The sequence below is a fragment of the Sceloporus undulatus genome, chromosome 1 (assembly GCF_019175285.1).
Source record: "Sceloporus undulatus isolate JIND9_A2432 ecotype Alabama chromosome 1, SceUnd_v1.1, whole genome shotgun sequence".
NCBI lineage: Eukaryota > Metazoa > Chordata > Lepidosauria > Squamata > Phrynosomatidae > Sceloporus > Sceloporus undulatus.
The window spans coordinates 34,003,943-34,029,719 of record NC_056522.1 but is presented as its reverse complement, the minus strand read 5'-3'; the positions used below and the strand labels follow the sequence as shown (position 1 = coordinate 34,029,719).

At 39.6% G+C, this 25,777-nt stretch overlaps 1 protein-coding gene across 4 annotated transcripts in view; it reads right to left on the bottom strand.

Annotated features, from left to right (window-relative positions):
• HHAT (hedgehog acyltransferase) overlaps positions 1-25,777 on the bottom strand; it is a 316,462-nt gene that overhangs the window by 192,530 nt on the left and 98,155 nt on the right. For 3 of the 4 annotated variants that reach the window (XM_042446145.1, XM_042446144.1, XM_042446146.1), the window contains exon 9: positions 16,135-16,170. In XM_042446145.1, coding sequence (XP_042302079.1) covers positions 16,135-16,170 — 36 coding nt within the window. Of the gene's footprint in view, positions 1-15,144; positions 15,419-16,134; positions 16,171-25,777 lie in introns of those variants that run through there. The other variant, XM_042446147.1, reaches the window with a different exon arrangement.

Below are 25,777 nucleotides of genomic sequence, written 5' to 3'. Positions count from 1 at the left end.
CATCATTAAAGGTACAGGTGTCTCCTTCAGTTTTCAATATGGCAATCTTATATAGCCACGCTAACTAAAAAGTAACTTTTCCCAGCTCTGATAATGATGTTTCTCTTAAGAAAAATGCCATCATATTTGAAATGGTGTCATCATTAGCCAAAAAAGATAAAAACATAAGCAAGGTGAAAATGGCAAGAAGACTGTTATCCATGAGAAAGGAGACTTAACTGAGGAGCCAGAAAGAAGAGGCCGCAATGGAGAATCAAAATCTGTCTAAAATTGTAGAAACTCTCACTACATGTGTTTAATCATCACTACATAGAAAGATGGAAATGTTTTGTGATATCTTCCTGCCCACTGATCACTGGAAAAAGAGCTTTTCTCCGTAGAAATACAAGTAGATCTTCCCTATCTCCTTTCATGTAAAACTGGAGTCATGCCCACCCATTTTTTCCCCAATGTGCTTGGCTCATGTTCTTTCTATGTCATCTCTATCCTTTTATGCATCTGTGCTCTCTTTACTGTCCCATTGTTCTTCGCCACAGATGTTCATTCTCCAAATATCTCTGACACAGAAAATATATAAATAGATTGGGAGGCTATGACTGACCTAAGGATCATCTAGTGTACTTTATGCTTGAATGGGCTTTGAACTAACTCATATGCCTCATCCCTCATTCGACTCTGTTTTATAGATATTATGAATAGGAATATTGCCATCAGCTACAGAAGAATATTCAAAATATTTCAAAGAATATTTGAAATAATATTCAGGAGATCTTCAAAATATTACTGGCATTTCTATCATAATCTGAAGCCAAGAGAAAATTATTTTGTCCAAATTATAACATTTGACATTATTGAATAATTTAAGGTTAATTGTTGCAGTCCTTTACAAAATGGATACAATACTTAACTTTGGAGGGGGGTTAGAAAACCTGAAGTTCTACATGCAAGATGTTGTTCTGTGCCTTCAAGTCATTTCCGATTTATGGCTACACTAAGGGGAACCTATCATGTTTTTTTCCCAGGAAGATTTGTTCAAAGAGGGGTTTGCCATTGCTTTTCTTTGAGGCTGAGAGAGTGGGACTGGCTCAAGATCACCCAATGGGTCTTCACAGCTGTGGGGATTTGAACCCTGGTCTCCCAGAGTCCTAGCCCAACATTGAAATTACTATACCAGGTTAGTTCTTATTACATGTAAAATACTTATATTATCTTAAATTCTATTTTCCCCTAACAAACATGAGGGTATTCCATACTTGTCAACCAGCCACCACGTTGTACCTCCTTTTCACTATGTTTTAAAATGCAAAATATCACTAAAACATATATAAAAAAACCTGAGGCACCAATTTCCCCATTCTCTTATATTTCACTTCTTCAAACAGGTTACTGTGACTCAACACAAGAAACAGAGGGAAAAGACAGATGGCTACCCACCTGGGCTTCTGCCGGCCACATTGTTTCCAGTTGTCTCACTGGAATTCACAAGAGAAAAATTTTCCATTTCTGTCATGCTTCTCCAAGTTTCATGCAACTGCATTACAGTGAAGACTTCATGTTCTGACTTGTGTAAAATGGAATAGCAGATGATTTCTGTGAGAGTACAGATTCATTGCAGGTGCTCAGCTGGTATCTGCACCCATAAAGCAGGTGTAGCTTTAATCTCCTCAACCAATTCCCTATAACCTTCAGAGAATAACTGTTGTTGTATCAGAAGTAACAAATAAAAAGAAATATGAATCTAATCTATAGTGAAAAGCCATTTGTTTCAGATATGTCCCTTCAAGTCCAGAGATGGGCAGGGTGACCAGGTATCATAACCACAATGGGTACAAGGCACTATAAATTGTAGGACATTACAAAATAAAAGCTAAAAACACTAATATAAATATAAATTCCTTTCATATGGTTTATTTACAGCTATATTATACACTGTATTTTATTATGTACTCAACCATATATTTCTGATGAACTTACCTTAATTAAAAATGTCTTCTTGACTTGAAATATACTTACAGAACTCTGAGCAAGACGAAGGCTTAAAATTGCACTTTACAATCCATACATGGTAATAGGGAATACAATGGCTTGCATTCATTCTATGCTTGTACACAAAACCTGTCTAACACCATTGTCCTTTTAAGACAAAACTTATCACTGCATCAAAATGTTTTGAATTTCCCTTACATTTCACTCATTCACACTCACTCACACATGCATTTGTGTATGTGTCTGTCAACAAAGGTCTCACTCCGGGCATCTCATGATGTGAGCTGGATTCTACAAAAGCTTATGCTACAACACACCAGTTAGTCTCTAAGGTGTTACTGGACACTACATGCCTTTCTATGTAAGGGTAGGGTGAGCAAATGTTCAGCTAGAATTTCAATTAAGCCATCTGTCTACTGGGAGCAAAAGAAGAGGAAAGGATGCAACATTAAAGGGGAGAATATAGTTAGCAACCAAAATGAAGTCAACACTACAGAATATATATAATTTTTTGGCCATACAAATGAGGAACCTTACAATGATGTAACTATGGAACAGTCTGTAATTGGTCTGTTAATGGTTTCCAATAACAAGACATGGTGCTTCCTGAGTCAAGGAAAAGGTAGTATCCCCCCACATTCTATGAACAGAAGCCAATCAGACTGGTAACTGAGCAGAGTGTAGAACGTTTACTCTTTAGACTAAAACCCTCAGAGCTCAGTTCCATTAAAATAATATAAAACCCAAAGATCTGCAACTAAATCTTACTTCAATACTAGTATTGTTCACCACAATGGAGGGTCAAAGAATAGTTTAAGGGATGCATTGCATGCTAGCTACAGCGTTCAGGTCTCTCCTTCCACAGTGGGGAACAGCTAAGTGTTTGCTCCTGCTTGTTTGTTCCCAACTTATGGTGACTGTATGGTGAACCTATCACAGAGTTTTCTGGGGCTCACCAAGGTCTCCTAGTAGATTTCCATGGCCAAGTGGTAATCAAACCCTGATCTTCAGAGTTGTAGTCCAATGCTCAAACCACATCACCATGCTGACTCTCTCTATTCTACTCAGCAAATGCCACCTGAGGACACTGTTTTACTGTGCCTAATGGCAGGGCTTTGGACTCTTCATCATTATCTACAACTTCTACATAAAGACAAGGTCATGTAGGGAATGGTGTAGTTAAAATATACTCCTGCTGCTCTTACTTATATCAGATTGTGTCCTTTGGGCTAGCAAAGTCAACTGAGGTAAATCACAGCTTCTATGTATGTAAGAATAAACTGCCAGGAAAAGAGGTGATGAGGAGAGAATGCTTTAAATACAGGTTTTCTTCTGTTGTGTCAGTGCAGCTAAGAGTCTTCTTTGAGCCTACCATATGTAAGGCATGCAATTAAGTACTCCTATAAAATATTAATCCAATGTTTCCCTCTAGTGGAGGCAATGCTGTTGTACAGTTTAAGTTATCTTACACATGCTGCATGATGACAATATGGCAATCTCCTTACCCATGACTTTCAGAATTTATGCTGTCCAAGCCAGCTCTATCCCTTGCATTTGATTCATGGCAATACTACAGCTTTCCCTTTTTGAGGAAAAGTTGTAGTAAATACAGAAACTATTGGAATGCCTGCATAATAATATACTTGTGAGCCCAGAGGAGTTGCTTCCAATCTAGGTACTCAGATGACTCTGCAAAAGAGCTAAGAAAATGTAACATTTCCAGGCTCTGTGCTACAGTTATGTCAACAGTTGATAATATTTGTCTGGTATATTTTATTGACTTTTCAAAAATCTTTAGCATCATTGGATAAGAAGTTACAAGAACTTGGTCTCTTAGGCTTGGAGAGAAAAGGAGACACAGAATAAAGATGTTTGCCCTCCACGTACATAACAACTCTACAGATTCAAGGCTCTGCATCAGCTTCTTGCAATGATCTGGGTACATTTCATGAGTCAGTTTCATCCTCTAAAAGTTCTAATAAAATCCTTCTGTTCCAAGACAATATTGGAAACAAGCTATTACAATAAGCTCCTCTCTCTCTCTCTCTCTCTCTCTCTCTCTCTCTCTCTCTCTCTCTGAATAGACAGGAATAAGTTCCATGATGTTAAGAGGGGAGAAGAGTTCAGGGGAACTTCTTCATTGGGTGAATCCATTTTGTCAGCAGCCAGCAGATGTAGAGGTTTGAATGTTGAACTAGACTAGGGTTTGAATTCCCGCTTGGCCATGGAAATCCAATGGGTGGCCTTGGTTCTAGTTGACCACTCTAGTCATGATAAAACAGTGGCACACTATGAGTCCTGTGATCATACATTTTGCAGGCAACACTCAGACCATAAGAATAAGAAGATCAAAAGTCTATCTAGTCCAGCATTCTGTTCACACAGTGGCCAACCAGTTGTCAGTAAGATGTGGGTGTCATGCTAACCTCCCATTAGTGTCCCTCACCAACAAATATGCAGAAACACACTACCTCTGCTTTGTTATTTGTTGTTGTATGCCTTCACAAGTCATAAATCATAAAATCATAGAGTTGTAAGATATCACAAGGACTATCCAGTCCAACCTCTGCTATGCAAGAACTCACAATCAAAGCACCCCCAACAGATGGCCATCCAGCCTCTGTTTAAAGACCCCCAAAGAAAGAGACTCCACCACTCTCCATGTCAAACAGCTCTTACTGTCAGGAAGTTCCTCCTAATGTTGAGCTCAAATTTCTTTTCCTGTAGCTTGCATCGACTGTTCCAGGTCCTATTCTCTGGAGCAGAAGAAAACAAGCTTGCTCCATCCTTAATATGGCATTCCTTCAAATATTTAAACAAGGCTAATGTTTGACATATGGAGACCCTAAGTGACCCTATTATGGGGTTCTCTAAGGCTGAGAGTGCCTACAGTCACACAGTGTTTTTCAATGGCTGAGCGGGGATTGAAACCATAGTTTCCAGAGTCATACTCCAATGCTTAAACCAGTACGCCACACTTCCTCTGCTCCCAGAAGGAATATTCCTCATAACTGGTGGCCACTGATAACTTCATCAATTTGTCAGGTCCCCTTCTGAAGACATTCAAGTAGGAAACCATCACTACATTTCACAGCAAGAAATTCCACAGCATATCTGGTGATAGTGAATTCTGTAGTTTAGTTTGTTCCCTGTACTTTACCCCAGCAACAGCTGGGCAACAGTTTGAGAAGAGACCCTTGGGAGACTGTTGACTTCTCAGAGCAACACAGTATATAATACAGCATGAAATTGCAAAACAAGGAACATACATAAAACATGAAAAGTGGTGTGCACTGGAGAAAGAAAAATCTTGCTGCAGTTTATAACTAATAGGTGATAAGGAATAAATCCCACACAAATCTACCAATTTTGTCATGAGTGTAGTATCCATCTTGGACATTCCTGATCTCCTACTGCAATCAGAGATTGCTGTCAGGATAATGTATAATATAAGTAGTGCCTGTTTACTACAACGGATGAGATGTCCTTTTCTCCCTCTCTGCACATTTTCTTTCTACTCATGTCCATGTCCAATGCTCAACAACAGATGATGGTGCAAGTTTGACAAGCTGCTTTTTAAGGCCTGCTGAAAATGTACAAGTCTATGCTTATGAAATAATTGTGAAACCAATTGCCTGGTTTGACAGCATAGTAATGAGTTCTATGCCAATTGAATCCTAATCATTTGGAAGCCTAGGCTGTCCTCTAGTCTGCCAAATAAGAGACAAAGAGTATGCAACAAAATGAGAGCGACAAAAGGGACTATACAGACAAGCAATTGAAAATAATTTATTTGGGAACTGATACAGCTTTTAGATGGCAACCACTTTAACTATATGCATAACAGGGGCCAGACAACACTTAAGTAAATAATTCTATAACTTCACTAGTATGAAATATGGGTATAAATAAAGGTTAATAATAATAATTATTATTATTATTATTATTATTATTAATCATTTTACAGTCTTCTTTTAAAAAATGGCTCAAATCCTGTTGGACAGTTATAAATGTGTAACCTAGAAACGCGCTCATGATTATTTTGTATCCACAATCCCTACATAGCCCCTAGTTTAGGGGATACATAGAGGCCATGAAAGTCCCCCAAGCCCCACTTACCAGGCAGCAATCGGTGGGGTCTGTCTCCCTGTCATTTGGGAAGCACCTGGTTAATGGACCCACTCAACCACTCCCCTCAAGCAAGCAATCTGCAGTGCAAGGGGGAATTGCAACAGAGTCTCTGCTGCCTATTGCACCAGAGATAGTTCATAGGAGAGGAGAGGATTGTCAGTTAGTTGCTTCCTGATCAACAGGGGAACAGACCCCATTGATCACAGAGGCTGCTGACCCGTGAGGACTGGGGGATCAGGACTGGGAGGATCAGTTACTGCACAGCACTGTAACTGCACTACTTATGTATTTTGTAACTTCCCAATAGGATTCCAAGTCAATATGTTGTGGAGAAAACTTTTTTATGATATTTTGGAGGCAGTGGTCAGGATCTAATGGTGCTTTCAGAGCAGTAGATCCTACTGCTTCAGCCATAAGTCTCCCTTGTAGTCTGTAACCTGCTTTGGGGAGCTGGGAGGCCCTCTGGAGCCAGATGTCGGTGTCATAGAACAGAGTAGGAAGAAAGTCCCAGTCCTTCTGGTATAACTAGATCTTTGCAGACCTTGGAACTTGCAAGTTACTTTGGGGGCCCAATGCCAGAAATCAGATTACATATTCAAAGTAAGGGAACTTGTGGACAAAAAGTTGCTACACTAGTATAATAAGTAACATTTCCAGTTACTTTTAGAAATTAAATACTATAGGATATTTTAAGGTATTTTTAATAGGACTTTTTCAAGTTTTATGCCATTCTTATTAATCCTAAACTGGCTTTTTAAGTAAGGTCCAAAACACACTGCAGAAATAATCCAGTTTGAGACTGCTTTAACTGCTCTAGCTCAGTGCTAGGGAATCCTGGGAATTGTAGTTTATTGTGGCACCAGAGCTCTCTGATAGAGAAGGCTAAATGTCTCACAAAACTACAGTTTCAAGAATTCACTAGCAATGAGTCAGGACAGTTAAAGCAGTCTCAAACCAGATTATTTCTGCAGTGTGTTTTGGACCTAAGAGAAGGGGCATTGTAGTTTGCTGTGGCACCACAACTCTCTGACAGGGAATGCTAAATGTCTCACAAAACTACAGTTTCCAGAATTCCATAGCATTGAGTCATGGCTGTTAAAGTGGTGCCAGCCTAGATTATTTCTACAGACCGGACTCAGATAGGGTTTTAAAAGCACGCCTTTACCCTACTTTTTAGTAAGACAATATTTTTATTGTTTTAGATTGTGTGTGTGTGAGAGAGGGGGGGGAGAGGGAGAGGGAGGGAGAGAGAGATTATTGTTCAGTTTTATACACACACACACACACACACACACACACAGAGAGAGAGAGAGAGAGAGAGAGAGAGAGCTCTGATGGGATTCAGAGTCGTCATATCTCAAAGAAATATATATCAGAGAATTATTGTATGCTGCTTTGATTGTCTTGACAAAAGGCAGGATAGAAATTATTATTATTATTATTATTAATTTAGAAGTCATCCATATAGAGCACAAGTGGCAGGGAGGTTGTTGGACTGCAGCTCCCTTCACTCCTCAACATTGGTTAGGTTGACTAGGACTGCTGGGAGTCTTATTTGGAGGAACACACAATTTGCACCCTTAGTATAGAATAAGAGTTAGAGAGGAGTTTCCTCCCCATATTCCATGTCTAGACCCAACTAAATCAATGGTATTGAGAAATTAACACTTCTTATCATAGAATCATAGAGCTAGAAGAGACCACAAGGGCCATCCAGTCCAACCCCTGCCATGCAGGAACTCTCAATTAAAGCGTCCCCAACAGATGGCCATCTAGCCTCTGTTTAAAGACCTCCACGGAGGGAGACTCCACCAGTCTCTGACATATGTAAACTCAATGGATTTCCCTGGTCTACTTTAGTTGGAATTAACAATTTAATTAATGCCAAAATAGTTAACAGATGCACAGAAGTACAACACACAAATCTTTAGATGCCAGCCACTATTATTTTTAAAAAATCCCCCCGAAAAAACCCCATCAAGGTCAGCAAATTGTAAGCCTTCTTTTACTGATAACAATAGTTTAAGAAATTAATTGTTACAACTCCAGTAGGTTTGTTTTAACTTTCATTCCATAGAGATATATAAGCATGACATTAAGTGCACCTTTCTTCCTCTTGACTTTGCCACTCCAGCAATTTTCAAAAGTTAAAATGTCATATTTACATAAAATTTACATAAAGATGAGTTTGTGTTGAAACAAGAACCTTACGTTTATTTTTGCAACATGCTCACCAGCTAATTTGGTCTATAGCAAACAGATTGCGATTTAGATTTCATTCTCTTGAGGCTATAAAGGGAAACTGACAATGAAAGGAGACTTATTGTATCCTTTGTTGTTTTCTAGATAGCATAGATTATTTGTATTTACACTTACATTCCTACAAGAAATATGCAAGTCTCAATTTAGGGTAGTTGTAATACAATGATATTTTTAAAAATTTATAGGAAAGAACGGACCAGACCTCTTTCTGTCCAAGTTCTAGAAAGCCGGGATGGTCACAGAAGATCCTGTGTATTGCGTTACTCCAAAACAGAAGAGTTCAACCTATATAAGCTAATCCATAGATGTAGAAAAAGAAAGACCAAAATGTATTGGTAGTGAAAGCCAGGGTGATGTAGTGGTTAGAGTGCTGAACTGGGGTTCAACAAAGCCTAGTTTAAGTAACCACTAAACTATGAAAACCAGGGGCGGGTGGGGGGGAGAAAGATAGCCATGGATGCTGTCTTGAGCCCACTGGAGGGAATACACTGAGTTCCTTGAAGAAAAAGGAGAATATAACTGCTAATTTGAAAAATGATCATAGAATTATAGAATCATAGAGTTGGAAGAGACCTCAAGGGCCATCCATTCCAACCTCCTGCCATGCTGAAATACTCTGTCAAAGCACCCCTGACAGATGGCCATTCAGCTGCCTTTTAAAAACTTCCAAAGGAGCCTCCACCATACTCTGGGAGAGTGTGTTCAACTGTCGAACGGCTCTTACTGTCAGGAAGTTCTTCCTAAGGTTGAGGTGGAATCTCTTTTCCCCTAGTTTGTATCCATTCCTCCATGTCTTAGTCTCTGGAGCAACAGAAAACAAGTTTGCTCCATCCTCAATATAACATTTCAAATATTTAAACAGGACTATCATATCACCTCTTAACCTTCTCTTCCCCAAGCTAAACATACTCAGCTCCCTAAGGCGCTCCTCATAGGATATGGTTTCCAGACTTTTGAACCATTTTGGTTGATCTCCTCTGGACACACTCCAGCTTGAAAGCATCCTTTTTGAATTGTGGTGCCCAGAACTGGATGCAATATTCCAGCTGAGACCTGACCAAAACAGAATAGAGTGGCACTACTGCATGATAACGAATGTATTTCTTAATTTCATGTATATATTCATTCCACTTATATACCAATATTTTCTTTTTTCTTTTCAGAAAGATCAGGGATATGTCCAGTATCATTCAGGAACTGATTAGGTCTTCCTCACTTTTTTTGCATTAGACTTGCTACAATGCACGTATTTCTAAAGCTTTCACTAGGCAAATCTTTGCTTGTGCTAATGAGCACAGCAGGATGTTTTAGACATTGTGACAAGCTGTAGTTTAGTAATATATAAATAAGCAGTCAAGGAGCCTTGGGCCTTAGATTTCATCTTTCCCTCATCCATGGAAGTTCCCTTCCTCCTTTCTTGGTTTGATGCAAACTGTGCTTGGTGCTTGCTTTATTAGGCCAGGACAGAAAATCAGGGTTAAATCTGAATTTCTCACCTGAGGTTAATGCAATTTAACAATTCTGATGAAGGAAAAAGAAAAGCCTGTTCAAGTGTGCACAGGAAAGAGGAACACATGAGAACCCCAAAGTCCTTGAAGCCTTATTTACACAGGCCAACTCAGTGATGTATGAAGCATGTCAGAATCTGAATTTCAGGCAATAATGCAAGCCATGGTTTGGAAAACAGTGAAAGAGCCACAATCGTCAATGCTTCTATATCCATACGACTTAATAAAAAAAATTATCTTTCAATCAAACCATAATTTGGTGTTCTTTCTGAACCTGTGACCTATTGTTTGAGAAAGACCTCCAACCTGGATTTCAAAATAAGAGTAAGTGATCATGAAGGCAAAGTGGTAAGAGGAAGGGGGAGCAGTGAAGTTTCCATCCTGTACCTATCAATCAAATCATGATTTGGTAGACTGCCTGATTTTAACCAGGGTGAAGAAATTGGAAAAATTACTTTTTCAGCTCCCATAATTCCTCAGCCAGCATGTCCACTGACCACAGCAGAATGTATAGATAAACTGCAAGTTCATGATTCTTTTTATATTATGTAGGAGAAGATATAAAATGCACAGCATCTTTAGAAAAATCTAACATGGAGATAAAACTAGCTTTTCACTGTGCTGAACTCTTCAGAATGACATTTTTTTTCCTGATGAGACAGCGGTAGACAGAGCTGACTAACCAGCGGCTCCCTCCCCACCACTCTTGCCAATTGAAGATCCAAAGCACTTAGCAACCCAACAGATGGTTCATTATCCAAATTCTGTTAGTTTTTGGGTAGCACTGGGATAGGCAGGAGTGAGTGAGAATGCCAATTCCAAACACAAAGAATGACAACAAAGGGTAACTAGGTTGGCACACACTCTCTTTTGTGCCTTTCAGCTTTTATGACAGGGGTGGGGAGGCACTGAACCTCTACATAGATTCTCTTTTCCAGGCCAAATCCTCCCTTTAGGTACAGATGCTATATTCTTGGTGAACAAAAAGGATGGTGCTGAATCAAAATTACTTTTTGTTCTATTCTCCTCTTTTTTTAACCTTATTAAAAGAAAACAAATTGTCCTAACAATGAAGAGAGGTAGAAAAAAGACAATCTCATTTTAACAAACTCATTAAAACCAGGTTGAGTCTCCCTTATCCGAAAGGCTTGGTACCAGAAGTGTTTGGGATATATTGGAGATGGGACTAACCACAAAATTAATTTATATTTCATATGCACACCACACACATAGCCTGAAAGTAATTTTATACAATATATCTTTAAAATAATGTTATGCATGAAACAATGTTTGCGTATAGTGGACCATCAGAAAGCATAGGTGTCACTATTTCAGACACCCATTAGAAAGTTTTGGATTTTGGAGTATTTTGGATTTTGGACTTTCCGCTAAGGGAGACCCAACCTGTAGTAAACATAAAAAAATAATACAAATAATCATAAGTAACGTAGTCCCCATGAACAGTTTGGTAAAACACAATTTGACAGCACCACTGAAACTAAGCTGAGCTTGGACCTTGTTAATAACCTGGACTGGGAACCAGATAATCAAATCCTCAGTCATATTAAATACTGTAACCTGGATCCAAGTGTCAGTTCCCATTCTATAAACCCATTGAATCAATTAGTAAACAAGTCTAATTTGTTAGTCCCAATCAGAGTACTCATTGCATCAATGTACCTTCTATAGCTGTTGATTTAACAAGTTCCCATTGATTCAATTAATGTACTCTAACAGCCAGTGTGGTATAGTGGTTTGGGCATTGAGTATGATTCTGGAAACCAAGGTTCAAATCCCTGCTTGTTGATGGAAACCCTCTGTCTGATCTTGGGCAAGTCACATGCTCTCATCCTCAGAAAGTCCCATGATAGGGTTTTCTTAGGGTCCCCATAAGTCAGAAACAACTTGAAGGTGATAAACATCAACAAAAACACAAACAGCTTGGATTCAGGCTATGCTCTCTTTCTCTCCATAACTTGATTTGGGTCAGAAAACATCACCAGTATTCAACCAAAGAGATTGTTTTCAACATTAGGTATACTCCCAAACCTGGTGCCTCACAAATATGTTGGACTACATCTCTTGTTCAAGTCTCTCAAAACCAAATTACTGTAGTCTCCTGTCTCTCTGTATACTCAGAATTTACTAGCCAGTTGCCTTTGAGCAAATTCATTCTATTTTCAATAAACATAGGAAGATCAGCCACAGATTCAGAACTGTATTGATTCACAGCTCTACTCTTTTACTGCACTCCATCAGCCACTGAGGAAGACAACCTCAAAGCAGCTCATTTAAGTGGCAGCAGAATTCTTGGAAGGCCAACAGGAGGCCAGTTGGTGGTGTCATCAACAGGGCAATAGCTTGGAAGGGATGTGTGAAAGAGAAGCTGAAAGATGGCTGTTCAGATATTGCTGGACATTCTGCCAAATGTCAATACAGCAGTTGTAGCCTAACCACATCTGGAGGCCCACAAGTTCCAAAGCTCTATTCTATGCACTTTAAGAGCACTTTTGCAAACACCTCATGGCAGAACTCTTAAGGAAGAGAGGCCAAAGATTGAGATATCTTTCTGAGTATTGTTGTGGATAAGGGATCATAGATGAGACAACAGCCTATGAGATTATCCTTGTTATAGCCTTAGAGCTGCAGGAATGCCCAATGGAGTTCTTCCCACTTCTCTCTGGTGACAATTGCATTAAACTGCATTAAACTTTTATTAATGTAAAACAATTTGATAGACAGACAAGATAAATAGACAGCTAGACAGGCAAAGAGACAAGTACTCAATGAACTTTAATGAGACCAAGTAATCTTGGAATTCATCATAAAGAAGCACACTTACCACTTCCAGTAAATTATGAATGCACATTTATAAAGCAGAGTTAAGCAAAATCTACAGCAGGGACACCATAGTACCTTCTCCCTGCCCAAGTGTAGCAAGATCCTTTTCCTTGCACAAATTTCCAAATAGGGAGAATGCTTATCTCAAATATTTCCTGGTCCTTTTCCCTACACTTTGTTCATCTACAGCACACTAAATACCAAGAACACACTGTTTTGCATTCAAAGAGCAAACAATCCCACGTATGCAAGAAACCCACTTTTAGTGGCTGCTGTTTGTTTTAAGGTGTATAAGCTTGTGAATTAGTGAAATAATTTCAGACTTGGATCAATTGCAAATTGACTTTGCAAAATACAGAGAGAGTGAGGCAGTTTCTATTTCCTGATGAAAATATTTCCACAGATCCCATTATCGTGCATATCCAATCTTAATAATGTACTGAGAAGCAAGATTGCAAATTACCTATCTCTCCTCCTGTTAGCAGAAATATATGCCTTCTACACTTCAGAAATAAACGATATGACCTCTACACTTCAGCAGTTGCTAAACAGAACCAACAAAGTATAAGCCTATGGTCTCCTTTTTTGCACATATTAGTATTTTTAGGTTTTCTAAGTTAAAAATATGATAGCTACATTTTCAAAATATATTTTGTCCACCATTCAAGAAATAATGGAAAATAATAATAATAATAATAATAATAAAATTTATTTTTACCCCGCCCTTCCAAATAGATCAGGGCGGCTTACAAAAGTGCATCAAGTGCACGCAGATACAATTAAAAACAGTAAACAACAGTCACAGAAAACTAAAAACAGGAATAAAAGCCCCGTCGCCCCTCCTCATGGCCACGGAAGAGGAGGGGAGGCCCACAGGATCTTAGTCGGGGAATGCCTGCTTAAATAGGAAGGTCTTAAGATCCTTCCTAAATTGGGCCAGGGTGGTAGATGAGCGGAGCTCAATGGGCAGCGTGTTCCAAAGGGCTGGGGCAGCTATAGAAAAAGCCCTTCTAGACGTAGAAGCGCGCTTAGCCCCAGGCGCCTTCAGCAGTTGCTGCCCAGATGTTCTGAGGGTGCGAGGCGGATTGTACGGGGAGAGGCGGTCCTTTAGGAATCCTGGGCCCAAGCCATTTAGGGCTTTATAGGTGATAACCAACGCCTTATATTGAGCTCGGAAGCGAACGGGCAGCCAATGTAGATCTTTAAGTACAGGTGTTATGTGGCTGGTCCTGGATACGCCAGTGACCAGCCGGGCTGCCATATTCTGTACCATTTGCAGCTTCCGAGTTTGGTATAAGGGTTGCCCCATGTAGAGTGCGTTGCAGAAATCCAATCTCGAAGTTACCAGAGCATGTACCACAGTTTCTAGGTCCCTCCGGTCCAGATATGGGCGCAGCTGGCGAATCAGCCGAAGCTGGTAACAAGTGCTCTTGACCGTCGCATTCACCTGAGCAGTCAGATGAAGCGACGAGTCAAGAAGCACTCCCAAACTGCGCACGGAGTCCTTCACAGGGAGCGTGACCCCGTTCAGGACAGGTGGAACCACCGCCATTCCTGGACCGGGGGAACCTATCACTAGTACCTCCGTTTTCTCTGGATTCAGCTTGAGTCGGTTTTTCCTCATCCAGTCCATTACTGACTCCAGACAGGCCACGAGAGGAGAGACGCCATCCCCGGTCACTGCATCAGTCGGAGACATAGAGAAAATAATCTGGGTGTCATCAGCGTACTGATAACCCCGCGCCCCATGTCTCCGGATGATCTCTCCCAGCGGTTTCATGTAAATGTTAAATAGCATGGGAGACAGAATGGCTCCTTGAGGGACCCCAGTTTTAAGGGCCCGCTCGCTGGAGCACACGTCCCCCAGCTGCACCATCTGGGACCTCCCAGAGAGGTAGGACCGGAACCACTGGAGCACAGTGCCCCCGATTCCCACCTCAGCCAGGCGTCCCAGAAGGATACCATGGTCTATGGTATCGAAAGCCGCTGAGATGTCCAAGAGCACCAACAGGGACACGCTTCCCCGGTCAGCGCTCAGACGGAGATCATCGACCAAGGCGACCATGGCCGTCTCAACCCCGTGACCCGCCCGGAAGCCAGTTTGAAATGGATCCAGATAATCCGTTTCATCCAAGACCGCCTGAAGCTGGAGCGCAAAAATACATTTTTCTTAATAATAACAACAATAACAGTTTCAACTACACAATAACAGTTTGCTTTATCTGTTATCTGGCACTTTCATATGGAATCTTTTCCAGTAATTAGTATATTATAGTGCCCTTTGACTACAACAGTTAATTTTTGATCCACTGTCAATAAAACTGACAAGACAGGCTCACACTGAAGGAAACACGCTCACACTGAAGGGAAATCAGTTTTCCACATTCTGTTGCTGAAAGAGTATCCTCTTTTCTCTAGTATGTGGAATCAAATAATCTTTAAATAAATAAACCTTGCTGTGAAAATCATACTGTAGGCCCTAAAATTTAATTTGCTGTCTGGTAGAGGAAGATGTAGGTTATATTAAGGTCCTGTTTTCAAACTCTACTGCAAATTCACTCTGTGTGTTTCTTGACAGAGAGGATGGGCTCCAGTTATCTCCCCACAGATATTTACAGACAGAAGCTGACTTTCCCATCCAGTCCTCTCCAGATCAGCTCCAAAAAGTGCTCCCTCAGAAGTTGGGGACCCTAGTGAAGGAAAAGGGGAGATTACACAAAAATGGGTGGAGGCTCCTTTTGTGAGTGACACTGCCACACCTCCATAGTGATAGCTGACAGAATATGGACTCAATACTCAGTTTTTACATTGTGGCGGGTGGGGATCCCACACACCACATTCATATACTGTAGTTAGATCTCCTTAGAATTCCATAACATTGAGTCAACAAACCAGCATAGAGGATATGATAAAACCTCAAGATTTGGCTTCGAATCTTAACACTTCAAGGAGCAAGCACCTGCCCCTTTAGCCAATTGCTAAAGGACTGAGACCTGCTGTGTTTTCCATCAGTGAAAGCAATATGGGGGTGAGAGGACATGGGGAAGGGCCTTTTGTAGAATGCTTTCCCCTTGGAGGTCCAATTGATATCAATGTTCCCTTCATTAGCCTTTGAGTCCTTACTAATTTATCCCAAAATGTACAGGGTTTTAAACTGTTTAAACTTCTAAAACCCATTTTAATCTGTTAAGGAGTTTAACATACATTTGGCCTATTTAAATTGTTTTTGTTTTAAATTTAGATTGCTTTAAAACTTTTTAAATTGATTTTATCTCTATGCCCCCCTCCAATAAGGCAGCATACCAGTTCTTTTTATTACATACATATATAGATAAATTTGCCAGTTATACCAGGATGTTTTTCATATAAAGCAGGATCCAATGGCAAATAGCAAACATTGACTTACCTAATGAGAAACCTATGTAGTCCTACATCAAAGCTTCTGTAAAAAAAAAGAAAGAAAAGAAAAATATATTTCAAGGTTGGTCTACTATATTTAAAAAACATGATAAAAATGACTTAAAGTAAATGGAGGGGGGCATATTTTGTATAATTGTGATGCAGAAAGACCATACATTAAGTAATAATTCAAGAGTGGGAAGGTGGACATTCCTCTGAGAAGAACCTATTCTGCACTTTCTCATTTTACAACAAATTTTTCACACTAAGACTTTTTTGCAAGAACAAAAAATATTGCACACAGTGATTTTGTGGGGGGGGGAAAACCCAAAATTTTGCACTAAATACAAATTATTTTTTCACAAAATGGTCCAAATTGTCCCTCCCCAAAAAAACTAATCTTGTAATATAGTGGATTGTCCTGAGGATAAGAGTTTTTATGAGTATTACTGAGATCCCTATATGTAACAAAAAAGCTACATTTTTGCCACACTTAAATTACAGTTACCATTAACCACAATTTTTCACTTTGAATGAAACAATAATAAATCACATTTCAGCAAAACCTGGTTCTCCTCCCAATGACACAAGAGAAGGGAGAAGTATAAAATCCCAAGTCTAGCTGTGGCTTGTAACTGTTTGCTCACATTATGCTAAGCTATAGTTAGTGTGAAATATAAATGCAAGTAATGAAAGTAAATGATTTACAAGTAATGATTTATATTGGAAAAAAGAACTTTAAAGTCCCATTAATAGTGTTGTTGTTGTTGCTGCTGCTGCTGCTGTTGTCGCTGCTGATGTTGGTTTTTAGTTAGTTCTTTTATATCCTGCTTTTTCTCCAGTAATGGAACGCAAGGTAGTTTAAGGATGTACGGTAAGAACATTATGTAAAAAGTTAATGTTAAAATACAATTAAACAATCCATAGAATTAATCCCCTTTAAAAACAGATTGGTTAAAAGATAAAGAGGGGGGGGGATCAGAAAAACATAAATAAATGTGATATTCATTTTTGCCTAAAGCAAGGGTAAGAATCATATGGTTTTCCAGATATTATTGGACTGTAACTGCTAGCATTTTTCACCTATGAAGGGCTTCAAGACTCTCACCCTAATCTAAAAATAAATTGGAGACCAAGGGAATTATGTAGTAATGTCTTCTGCCCCAAAAGGGCTATAGTTTCATCTGTACTGCACAGTGCCCTCCAGTTTTCAGTATAAAAAACTGGTTCTGAAAGGGATTCTGTGGAACAGCCTTTAAATGAATATAGGGAAAGAGCACATTGCTATAGACCTCAGTGCCTGTACAGAATTATTTCAGTACCCCACCCCCACCCCCCACCCCAGTTATCTGGTTCCTGGCCCTAGAAGGTAGTTTTGTCTACTGAGTGTATATCAGACATTACTTCAAAGGCTTTCCATTTCTTCTTTGACTGCCAAAGCACCCACCTCCACATTGGTATTCAACATATAACCATATCCAAATCTTCATACTTAGAAAAATTGGGAAAGAGCTTGAATGCATGCAATGTAAAAACGCTGCACAGCTCAACTGCTAGCAGAAATTCATTCAATGAAACATGACAGATCACAAAATTGCAAATAAAAAGATACAATTTTTTCCCTTGCCAAGAGGGCAATAATATACACATCTGAAAGCCAAACACATGCAGCAAAATGGCTGTTAGGTTGCATTTACAATATGGCCAATGAAAATGGCAAATGAACCCCAACTGTGTCATGGCTGCCCTGAAATTATTCACAAACAGTTCTATTTCATCTATTTCAAGTAAAGAAAATCCAAATTATTCCAACTGACCTATCATTATGGTCATTATCATTATAGTCCTAAGTGTTGTTGTTGTTATTGACTGCCTTTCACTCATAGCAACCCCATGAATAAGACACCTCCAAGACACCCTGTCCTCATATGCGCTGCTCAGGTCCTGCCGGCACAGGGCCGTGGCTGCCTTGGTTGTGTCTATCCATTTGGTATGCATTTGGTCTTCCTCTCTTTCTACTGCCTCCACCTTTCTTAGCATTGTTGTCTTTTCTAATGAATCCTGCCTTCTCATGATGTGGCCAGTGTACAACAGCCTCAACTTAATCATCTTGGCTTCCAGAGAGTGTTCCAGCATGGTCTATTCTAGGACCCATTTTGGGTCTTTTGCGCTATCCATGCATTCTTTTTCAGCACCACACCTCAAATGAATTGATTCTCTTTTTTCACTGTCCAACTCTCACATGCGTACATGGTAAGAGCTTGGACAATCCTAGCTATATCTAGCATCATCTTCATCTTCTTTAGGATGGAGAGACAAATAGCATGGGTAGCTATTTTGTATATGCACTGATTCTGACAGCAACATGTTGTGTGTGAACAGTATGACACTACTCTGGTTAAAGGGCAAACTGGATTTAAAGGTCTTTATTTATGGAACCCCATTATGGAATATCTTCTCCTTACAGGCCTGATGGGTACCAACATTGATGTCATTCTTTTGCCAAGTAAAAATGTCGTTGCTAAAGTCCTAGGTGGCTCTTGGGTTTTTTATAGAAATCTGCACATGGACATGTACATAATTTTAAAGTATTTTAACTGGTTTTAAGTGGCCTCTTTTAGCTAGTTAAATGGAATGTTTTTAGCCTTTAAAATCATTTTAGTGTTTACCTTATATAATTTGGTGAAACTGATTTTACTGTATGCCACCTAGATATCTTTAGGTACAGAATGGGATATAAACATTTCAATCAATCCCACAATCTTTGGGGATTTAGGAAATATGCATAGTTCTTCCTTCCAATTTATTCTCAGAACAGAGGAAATTACATTGAGAAAAGGTGATCAAACTGAGTAGGAATATATTTACTGTATTTCTAGTCCATGTATTCTTCGAGGAATCCAAGATAACATACATTCTGCCCGCCCCTATTTTTATCTTTACAGGAACCCTGTGAGTTGGGTAAGTCTAACTAGGCCAAAGTCACTCAGTCTACAACTACAGTATACTGACTTTGTAACAGAATGGAGAATGAGGACTTGCTTCAAACCTAATGCAAGGCAAGACACTTCATTTAGCCAAGCTCTTCCCATTCTAGTTTGTGAAAGATTTCCATAATGTCATTTTAATAGGCAAATAATCTAGTATTTCAGAGTGGGAGCAAACTTCTGGCATTCATGAAGCCAATGGGATTTTTGCCATTCATTCCACTGCAGCCAGAAATTTACTTGATGATTGCATTTGTTTTGGAAGGAGCAATAGCTCTTCCACAAACTAATCAACCTTTGATGCAAATGAAATTCCACAGTGTAGTTTCTTGAATAGACCTACCCATGATTATTGCTTCCCTACCTATTAAATCATCTCCTCATCCAACTGTAAATTTGCACATTTTGAGCAATGCAAAGTCCAATTTCTAATGGATCCAAAGTAGGCAAACACTCAAAAACACAATGAACTGGGCCCAGATTGGCACTGCATCTGCACTGCAGAAATAATGCAGTTTGACATTGATTTATCTGCATGGCTCAGTGCTGTGGAATCCTGGCATTTGTAGTTTGTTGTGACACCAGACCTGTCTGATAGAGAAGACTAAATATCTCACAAAACTACAAATTCCAGAATTCCATGGCACTGAGCCATGGCAGTTACAACAGTGTAAAACTGCATTATTTCTGCAGTGCAGATGCAGCCTTAGTCACACTTGGAATACTTGGAATACACTTGAAATAATTTTCAGGTCTCAAGGAACCCCTACAAAAAAAAATTATTGTATCTACAGCACAAAAAAAGCCTTTTCCCCCCCCATCATGATTTCTTGTGGAATCCCTAGCAACCTTTCACAGAATCCTAGGGTTCCAGGGAATCCTGTTCTGGAATGCATAGGTTAGACCAGGGGTAGGCAACCTTTTTGAGCCGGGGGCCGGGTTGCTGTCCCTCAGACAACTGGGGGGCTGAAGCCAAAAATAAATAATTAAATAAAAATTTTTATTTAAAAAAATTAATTAATTAAATAAACCGGGACAAATGTAGGACAAAATTTTCAAATGGAGGACACTTTTGTTAAAAATGGAGGACACGCAAAAAATTTTGCTGATTTTTTAAAAAATATTAAGATAAATGCATGTTTCTGAGGCTTCTATAGACAATTGCCCCACCATGCCCCTCACGTGAGATGCCAAAGGCCCCGGCGGCAATCAGCGGCAGGACCGGGCTGGGGCCAGTCCCAAGGCCTCACCGGGCCGCATCTGGTCCGCGGGCCGCAGGTTGCCTACCCCTGGGTTAGACTGTAAGATGCACTTCCATGGGTGGAAGGGTCTTGGATCCAGTGGAGGAATTCACTAAACGGTAGGAAGCAATCAGTTTCCATCAACTGCCCCTCTTCTTACATTAGTGAAAATAAACTGGATTGAAAAGGTATGTGTATTACCCAAGTCCCTGAAGATTGTGAAGTTTATTTATTAGTTATTTATTAACTATTTACATCCTGCATTAGCAGTCCCCCCAGGAATGAGCAAAACACAGCTATGAGGATTCTCCCCTCTGGGAAGCTGTTTTTTCTGATTCTCAATCCCTTAAGACTTACAAATCATTTTATAGCCTTATCTATATCATATAGTGCCACTCCATGAAGCCTTCAACAGTAATTCAACTTTTAAATTAGTTGCAGCACACCCTCCCACTGTTTCAACATCAAAACTGCCCATTTTTCAAAATTTCCTTGGATTTCCACCATTCCAGGGTTTGGCGATAGATTTTAGTTGTGGGATTTTTGTTGGTTGGTTTGGCAACTTGGCCACAAAAACTGGCCTCTGGATCCATTGAGCCCACACCTGACTTATAGGATCTTAGGATCTATTCTCTCAATCTCTTTTTTTAACCTCAGTAATACTGAATGTGACTATGATATAACCACAATAATGCACTTGTTATCAAGGGTACTAATGTGTAGAAGAGAGTCAACATGGTCTAGTGGTTTGATTGTTGGATTAGGACTCTGGGAGAACAGAGTTTGAATACCCATTTTGACCATGGCAACCTACTGGATGACCTTGGACAAGTAATACTCTCTCAGCCTCAAAAGAAGACAATGGCAACCCCCTTTGAACATATCTTGCCAAGAAAAACACCTGATAGGTTTGCCTTAGGGTCGGTATAGTCTTGAAGACTTACAAAACCAATGTGTAGTAATGATGCAGTATTTTTGATTTGTAATTAGCTGCACACACATATTTTAGGGATGGAGCAAATTCATGGATCTGACAGTATGTCTGGACCTCAGAAGTATAACCAGTCATAACAAAGAGATGGAGTTTGGAGAAAGATCAGGAAAAGAAGAGAAGTCACTCTCACTGTGTGAGTTAGGCAAAAAGAGCACAGCAGCCCTAATAACTGATTTGTGAGAACTTGTTTTAAATAAAGTATACTGTTTAGATAGCATTGGAGATTGTTCCTTAAATATACAACAGGGCACAGAGAGCTATGCCCCCAAAGAACAAAAATAGACAGATGGAGGGTAGCTGTATGATCAAAAGCAGGGAGCATGATTGCAACATGTGAGAGAATCTGCTACTGACATTCAACAGATGTTTTATGTAAGGCAGCCAAAATATTCATGCCATTTCCAAGGCTGGTCAACCTGTTAGTTTATTCAAGTATCTCTGACAGGTAATGCTGACTTTTAACTTTAAAATTCAAAGTCACTTGTTCACTCATGGACAGAGTCCCTACAGCTAGAATATTTCAGCACCACAGACAGCTCTTTCAAACACAGGCAGGCTTGAGAATGAAATCCTTTGCTGTACTTCAGAGATCATCAGCTCTTTGGAGATGGGGGAAGAACTGTGGAATAGTTTGGTGACAGTAGTAAAACTGACTTTCATAAACAGCTCAATCCTGCCAGGGAGAAGCAACCCAGCATGATTTCAATACCCTCAATTATTATGAAATATATACTTCATATAGCTATTTGGATTCACAGAGGGGAAGAAACCAAAAGACAGAAAACATCAGAGAAGTACCTTCAGAAATTGGCATTTGAAAGAAGGGAGAAGAAAGTGCCAGCTTGTTTTTACCCTTTCTTTGCTTTCAAGCTTGAGCTGCTGCACAATTCCTAAGAGGATAAAGAATGGCTGTTTGGTTAGATATCAGAGAATGAAGACATTGCAGATGAGATACTAGTCAGAATTAGAAGCAGGGTGAAAAGCACATCACTCCAGGTACAACAATCCTTGAGTTAGCAGGATGCTACAAAGTCCAGGCATTTATTTCCCATCTTTTGCAAAACATTATGCTGATGCAGTGAAGCACATGGCTCTGCTACAAATCCAGCACAGAAACCAAGCAGACAGCAAGGAGGAAACAGTGGGCTGCTAAAGGACCTAGAGAGCTCTCCTTCTTTCCTTCCTTTGCCAACTCTCAGGAGACTAGAAAGAGTTTTGGCAGTCTAGTAACTTATTTACACAGCTATTGTATTTCTTCTCCCTTTGTTCCACTTGCAGAACATCAGTGTAGAAGTGTGGCCAGGCTGAGAAACAGATTTTTAGATGATATAGAAAGCACCGTGGCATAGTAGAAAGTGTTGGACTGCAATTCTGGAGACCAAGGTTTGATTCCCTACCAGCCATGAAACCTACTGGGTGTCCTTGGGCAAGTCAAATGTTTTCAGACTCAGGGAAAGGCAACTGCAAACCTCTTCTGAACAAATCTTGCAAGAAAACCCCATGATAGGTTCACCTTAGGGTCTCCATAAGTTGAAAACAACTTGAGAAGAGAGAGAGAAGCCTGTAGGGGAAAGTCAAGGAAGCAAGTCCCATCACACTGAGTATTAGTGCCATTTTGGATGAAGGCCTCTAACTTTAAATATATATTCTGAATGAAGTCTGCTTTTCAAGCATAATGCTATACTTGCACAGGATGCAGAGCAATCCCAAATGTTTCTACTCAGAACTAACCCCCCACTTAGTTGACTGGGATTTTTTCTGAGTTTAAACATGCATTACAATGGATCCCTCCTCTGGATCTGACAAGCTCTACCCACACAATGTCAGTTCTGCGAGTAGAACAGAGGAAAAAACAGTTGGAAAAATGACAAAAGGCATGTTAAGGTTACTTCAAACACCTCCAAAATTGTTTCAGGTTTGAAACAGCCTTTTGAGAAAGAAAGTGGAAGGTTGATAGTTTCCAGTTTCTGAACAAGTCTATTATTTCTATTATGCCCCATTTTAGTTTCTGGTTATGAAGCTTGCCTTTTTTCAGCCAAAAAAAGGAGGGGTTTCTAGTTCAGGATCTGCAGGGGATGATGGGCCAAATCCCATAGGCCACATTTTGCCCAGTTCTAAGAATTACACTTCCCTTCTCCTTCATGCCTGCATATTCACTGTAACTGCTATGTACTTCATATTAAGAGACTCTTTTATTAAGATGATGAGCAAGCAGGTTTAAGTGGCAAGGTATCCATATGCCTGGAATAACTACAGAAGGTAAATTATCTAAGGGCCAGAACAGACAGGCCAAAATAAAGCTGCTTCAGGTCACTTTGGAGGTATGCTGTTTAAATGATGCATGCGTCCAAAGAGGCCAGAAGCCACACCAAAGCCACGCTCCAGTCCTAAAAAAAACAAAAAAAACCCTGTAATTATTTCTTGAAATTGCTGTTTTAACACTTATGTATTTTAAATGTTTTATATTTAGATTTGAAGTTACAACAGTAAACCTAAACTTACTTCGGTAGACCATGGATTGCTCTAAAAGAACTAACTGTGCCATACCCAATGTATACTCAAGACAGTAGGTCACTGTTAGAACAGAATGTGGAGAAATGGAATGGTTTCCAAATGGTAAGAGAGTCAGACAAGGTTTTGTCACTCTGTCTGTTTAATGTATATGTGGAAACTCCACAAAGAAAGCAGAAAGTGTGAAAATTGGGGAAAGGAACATCAGTAATTTAAGTTATGCAAATAACACTATATTACTTGAGAAAAATTCAAGGGCTTGGAAGGATTATTGAGCAGAGTCAAGAAAGAAAAGGCAGAGACAACAGCAGAATTACAGATGAACAATAAGAAAGCAAAAATAGTGAGCACAGTTTATGTACCTAATTCTATTGTGGGTGATGAAGATATTAATATAAAGATTTTCTATTATTTATCTCAGTCGTGAATCAAAACAGAGATTGTACCCAAGACAACAGAAGAAACACTTCTTGCATACTCACTTTGAAGGTCAGCTATGAAATAACAAGAGAAGGTCCTCATGATATCTTATTAAGTACCAAAGTCAGAATCATTCAAGTCAGAGTATTTCCAGTTTCTACATATGATTATGAAAGCTAGAGAGTGAAGAAAGCATTTGAAATGTGGCACTGGAAGAGATTTCTGTCCATGGAATTCTAGAAAAATAAATAAATGGATCTAGGAGCAAATCATGCCAGAACTCTCCTTAGCAGCCAATGACTAAACTGGGGCAACTGTATGTTGGCAATATCATGAGGCAACATGATTTGTTAGAAAAGCCAATAATCAATGGTAAAGCAGAAAGCAATAGGAAAAGAGGCATACTGCACTACAAGTGCTTTGATTCAGTCAAGGAAGTCATGTCTCTAAGGATGAAGACCATAGATTGGCTGCTCATAGCAGGGTATATTGGAGGTCTTGAATTCACAAGGCTGTCAAAAATCAAAGCTGGTAAGTAACAAAAGCAACATACTCGTCTGTCAAATTCTTGATGCCCTAAACTTTGCAACATTTGCACTGCTGAAAAAGACATTGATGATTAGGCATAGTTTCATTCATGATTTTTCAAAAATATAACTACCAGTAACCTTCACTCCACAATTCCCGAACGTTTAGCCCCTGATAAAACGTACCCCTATGTATCTGGTTGGCAATTAGTAATGTAAACATAACTACACCCACCTACCCACCAAACTTGTTTTAAGCCTTAAAAGGAAGGGTTTTTTAAAGGGTCATCCAAAGACTTAGGGGAAATTATGTTTAAATAGAACATAAAGGCCAGCAGAGGCTTTTGGTGAGCATGAACTGCAGTTCAGCAGAAAGTAAATCTTCTTCAAGATATCAAAAGGGTGAAAAGTGTCTGGAATTTGCAACCTTCTAAGGTACAAGGGAGGACACAAATGGCCCCCAGATCCTTGGAAGTTACCCAACATTTCTTGTCAATAATAAATTGCTATTTTCCATCTATTTTCAGTGTATACATTTCTCTTTGCAAAATAAATTGTCAAATACTGACTGCCATTGCAGACTCACTGACAGAGAAGAGCTGTCAGGAGAAGGCAAAATTACACTCAGTGCTACATGCTCTGGTTACTATGATCCTGCAATGACACCCACCCCACACTCATCACTTCCCTCACTTCATTCCTCCCATCTGTCCTAGGATGCTGTTTGAGCTAAAAAAATGCTTCAGTGAAAAGTCTGATAAAGCTTTTCTCCCCCATCATTCCTTCTCCTGGCCTGACTTGCACCCTATCCAGGCTGATTTTGTGCTTTTAAAAAAAGAAAATCAGAGCAAAACATTTTATTCTCAATGAAATATGGGCTCTGAAACTTCAACAAACCCAACTCTACACAAAGAAACTTCAACAAACCCAACTCTACACAAAGAAACTTCAACAAACCCAACTCTACACA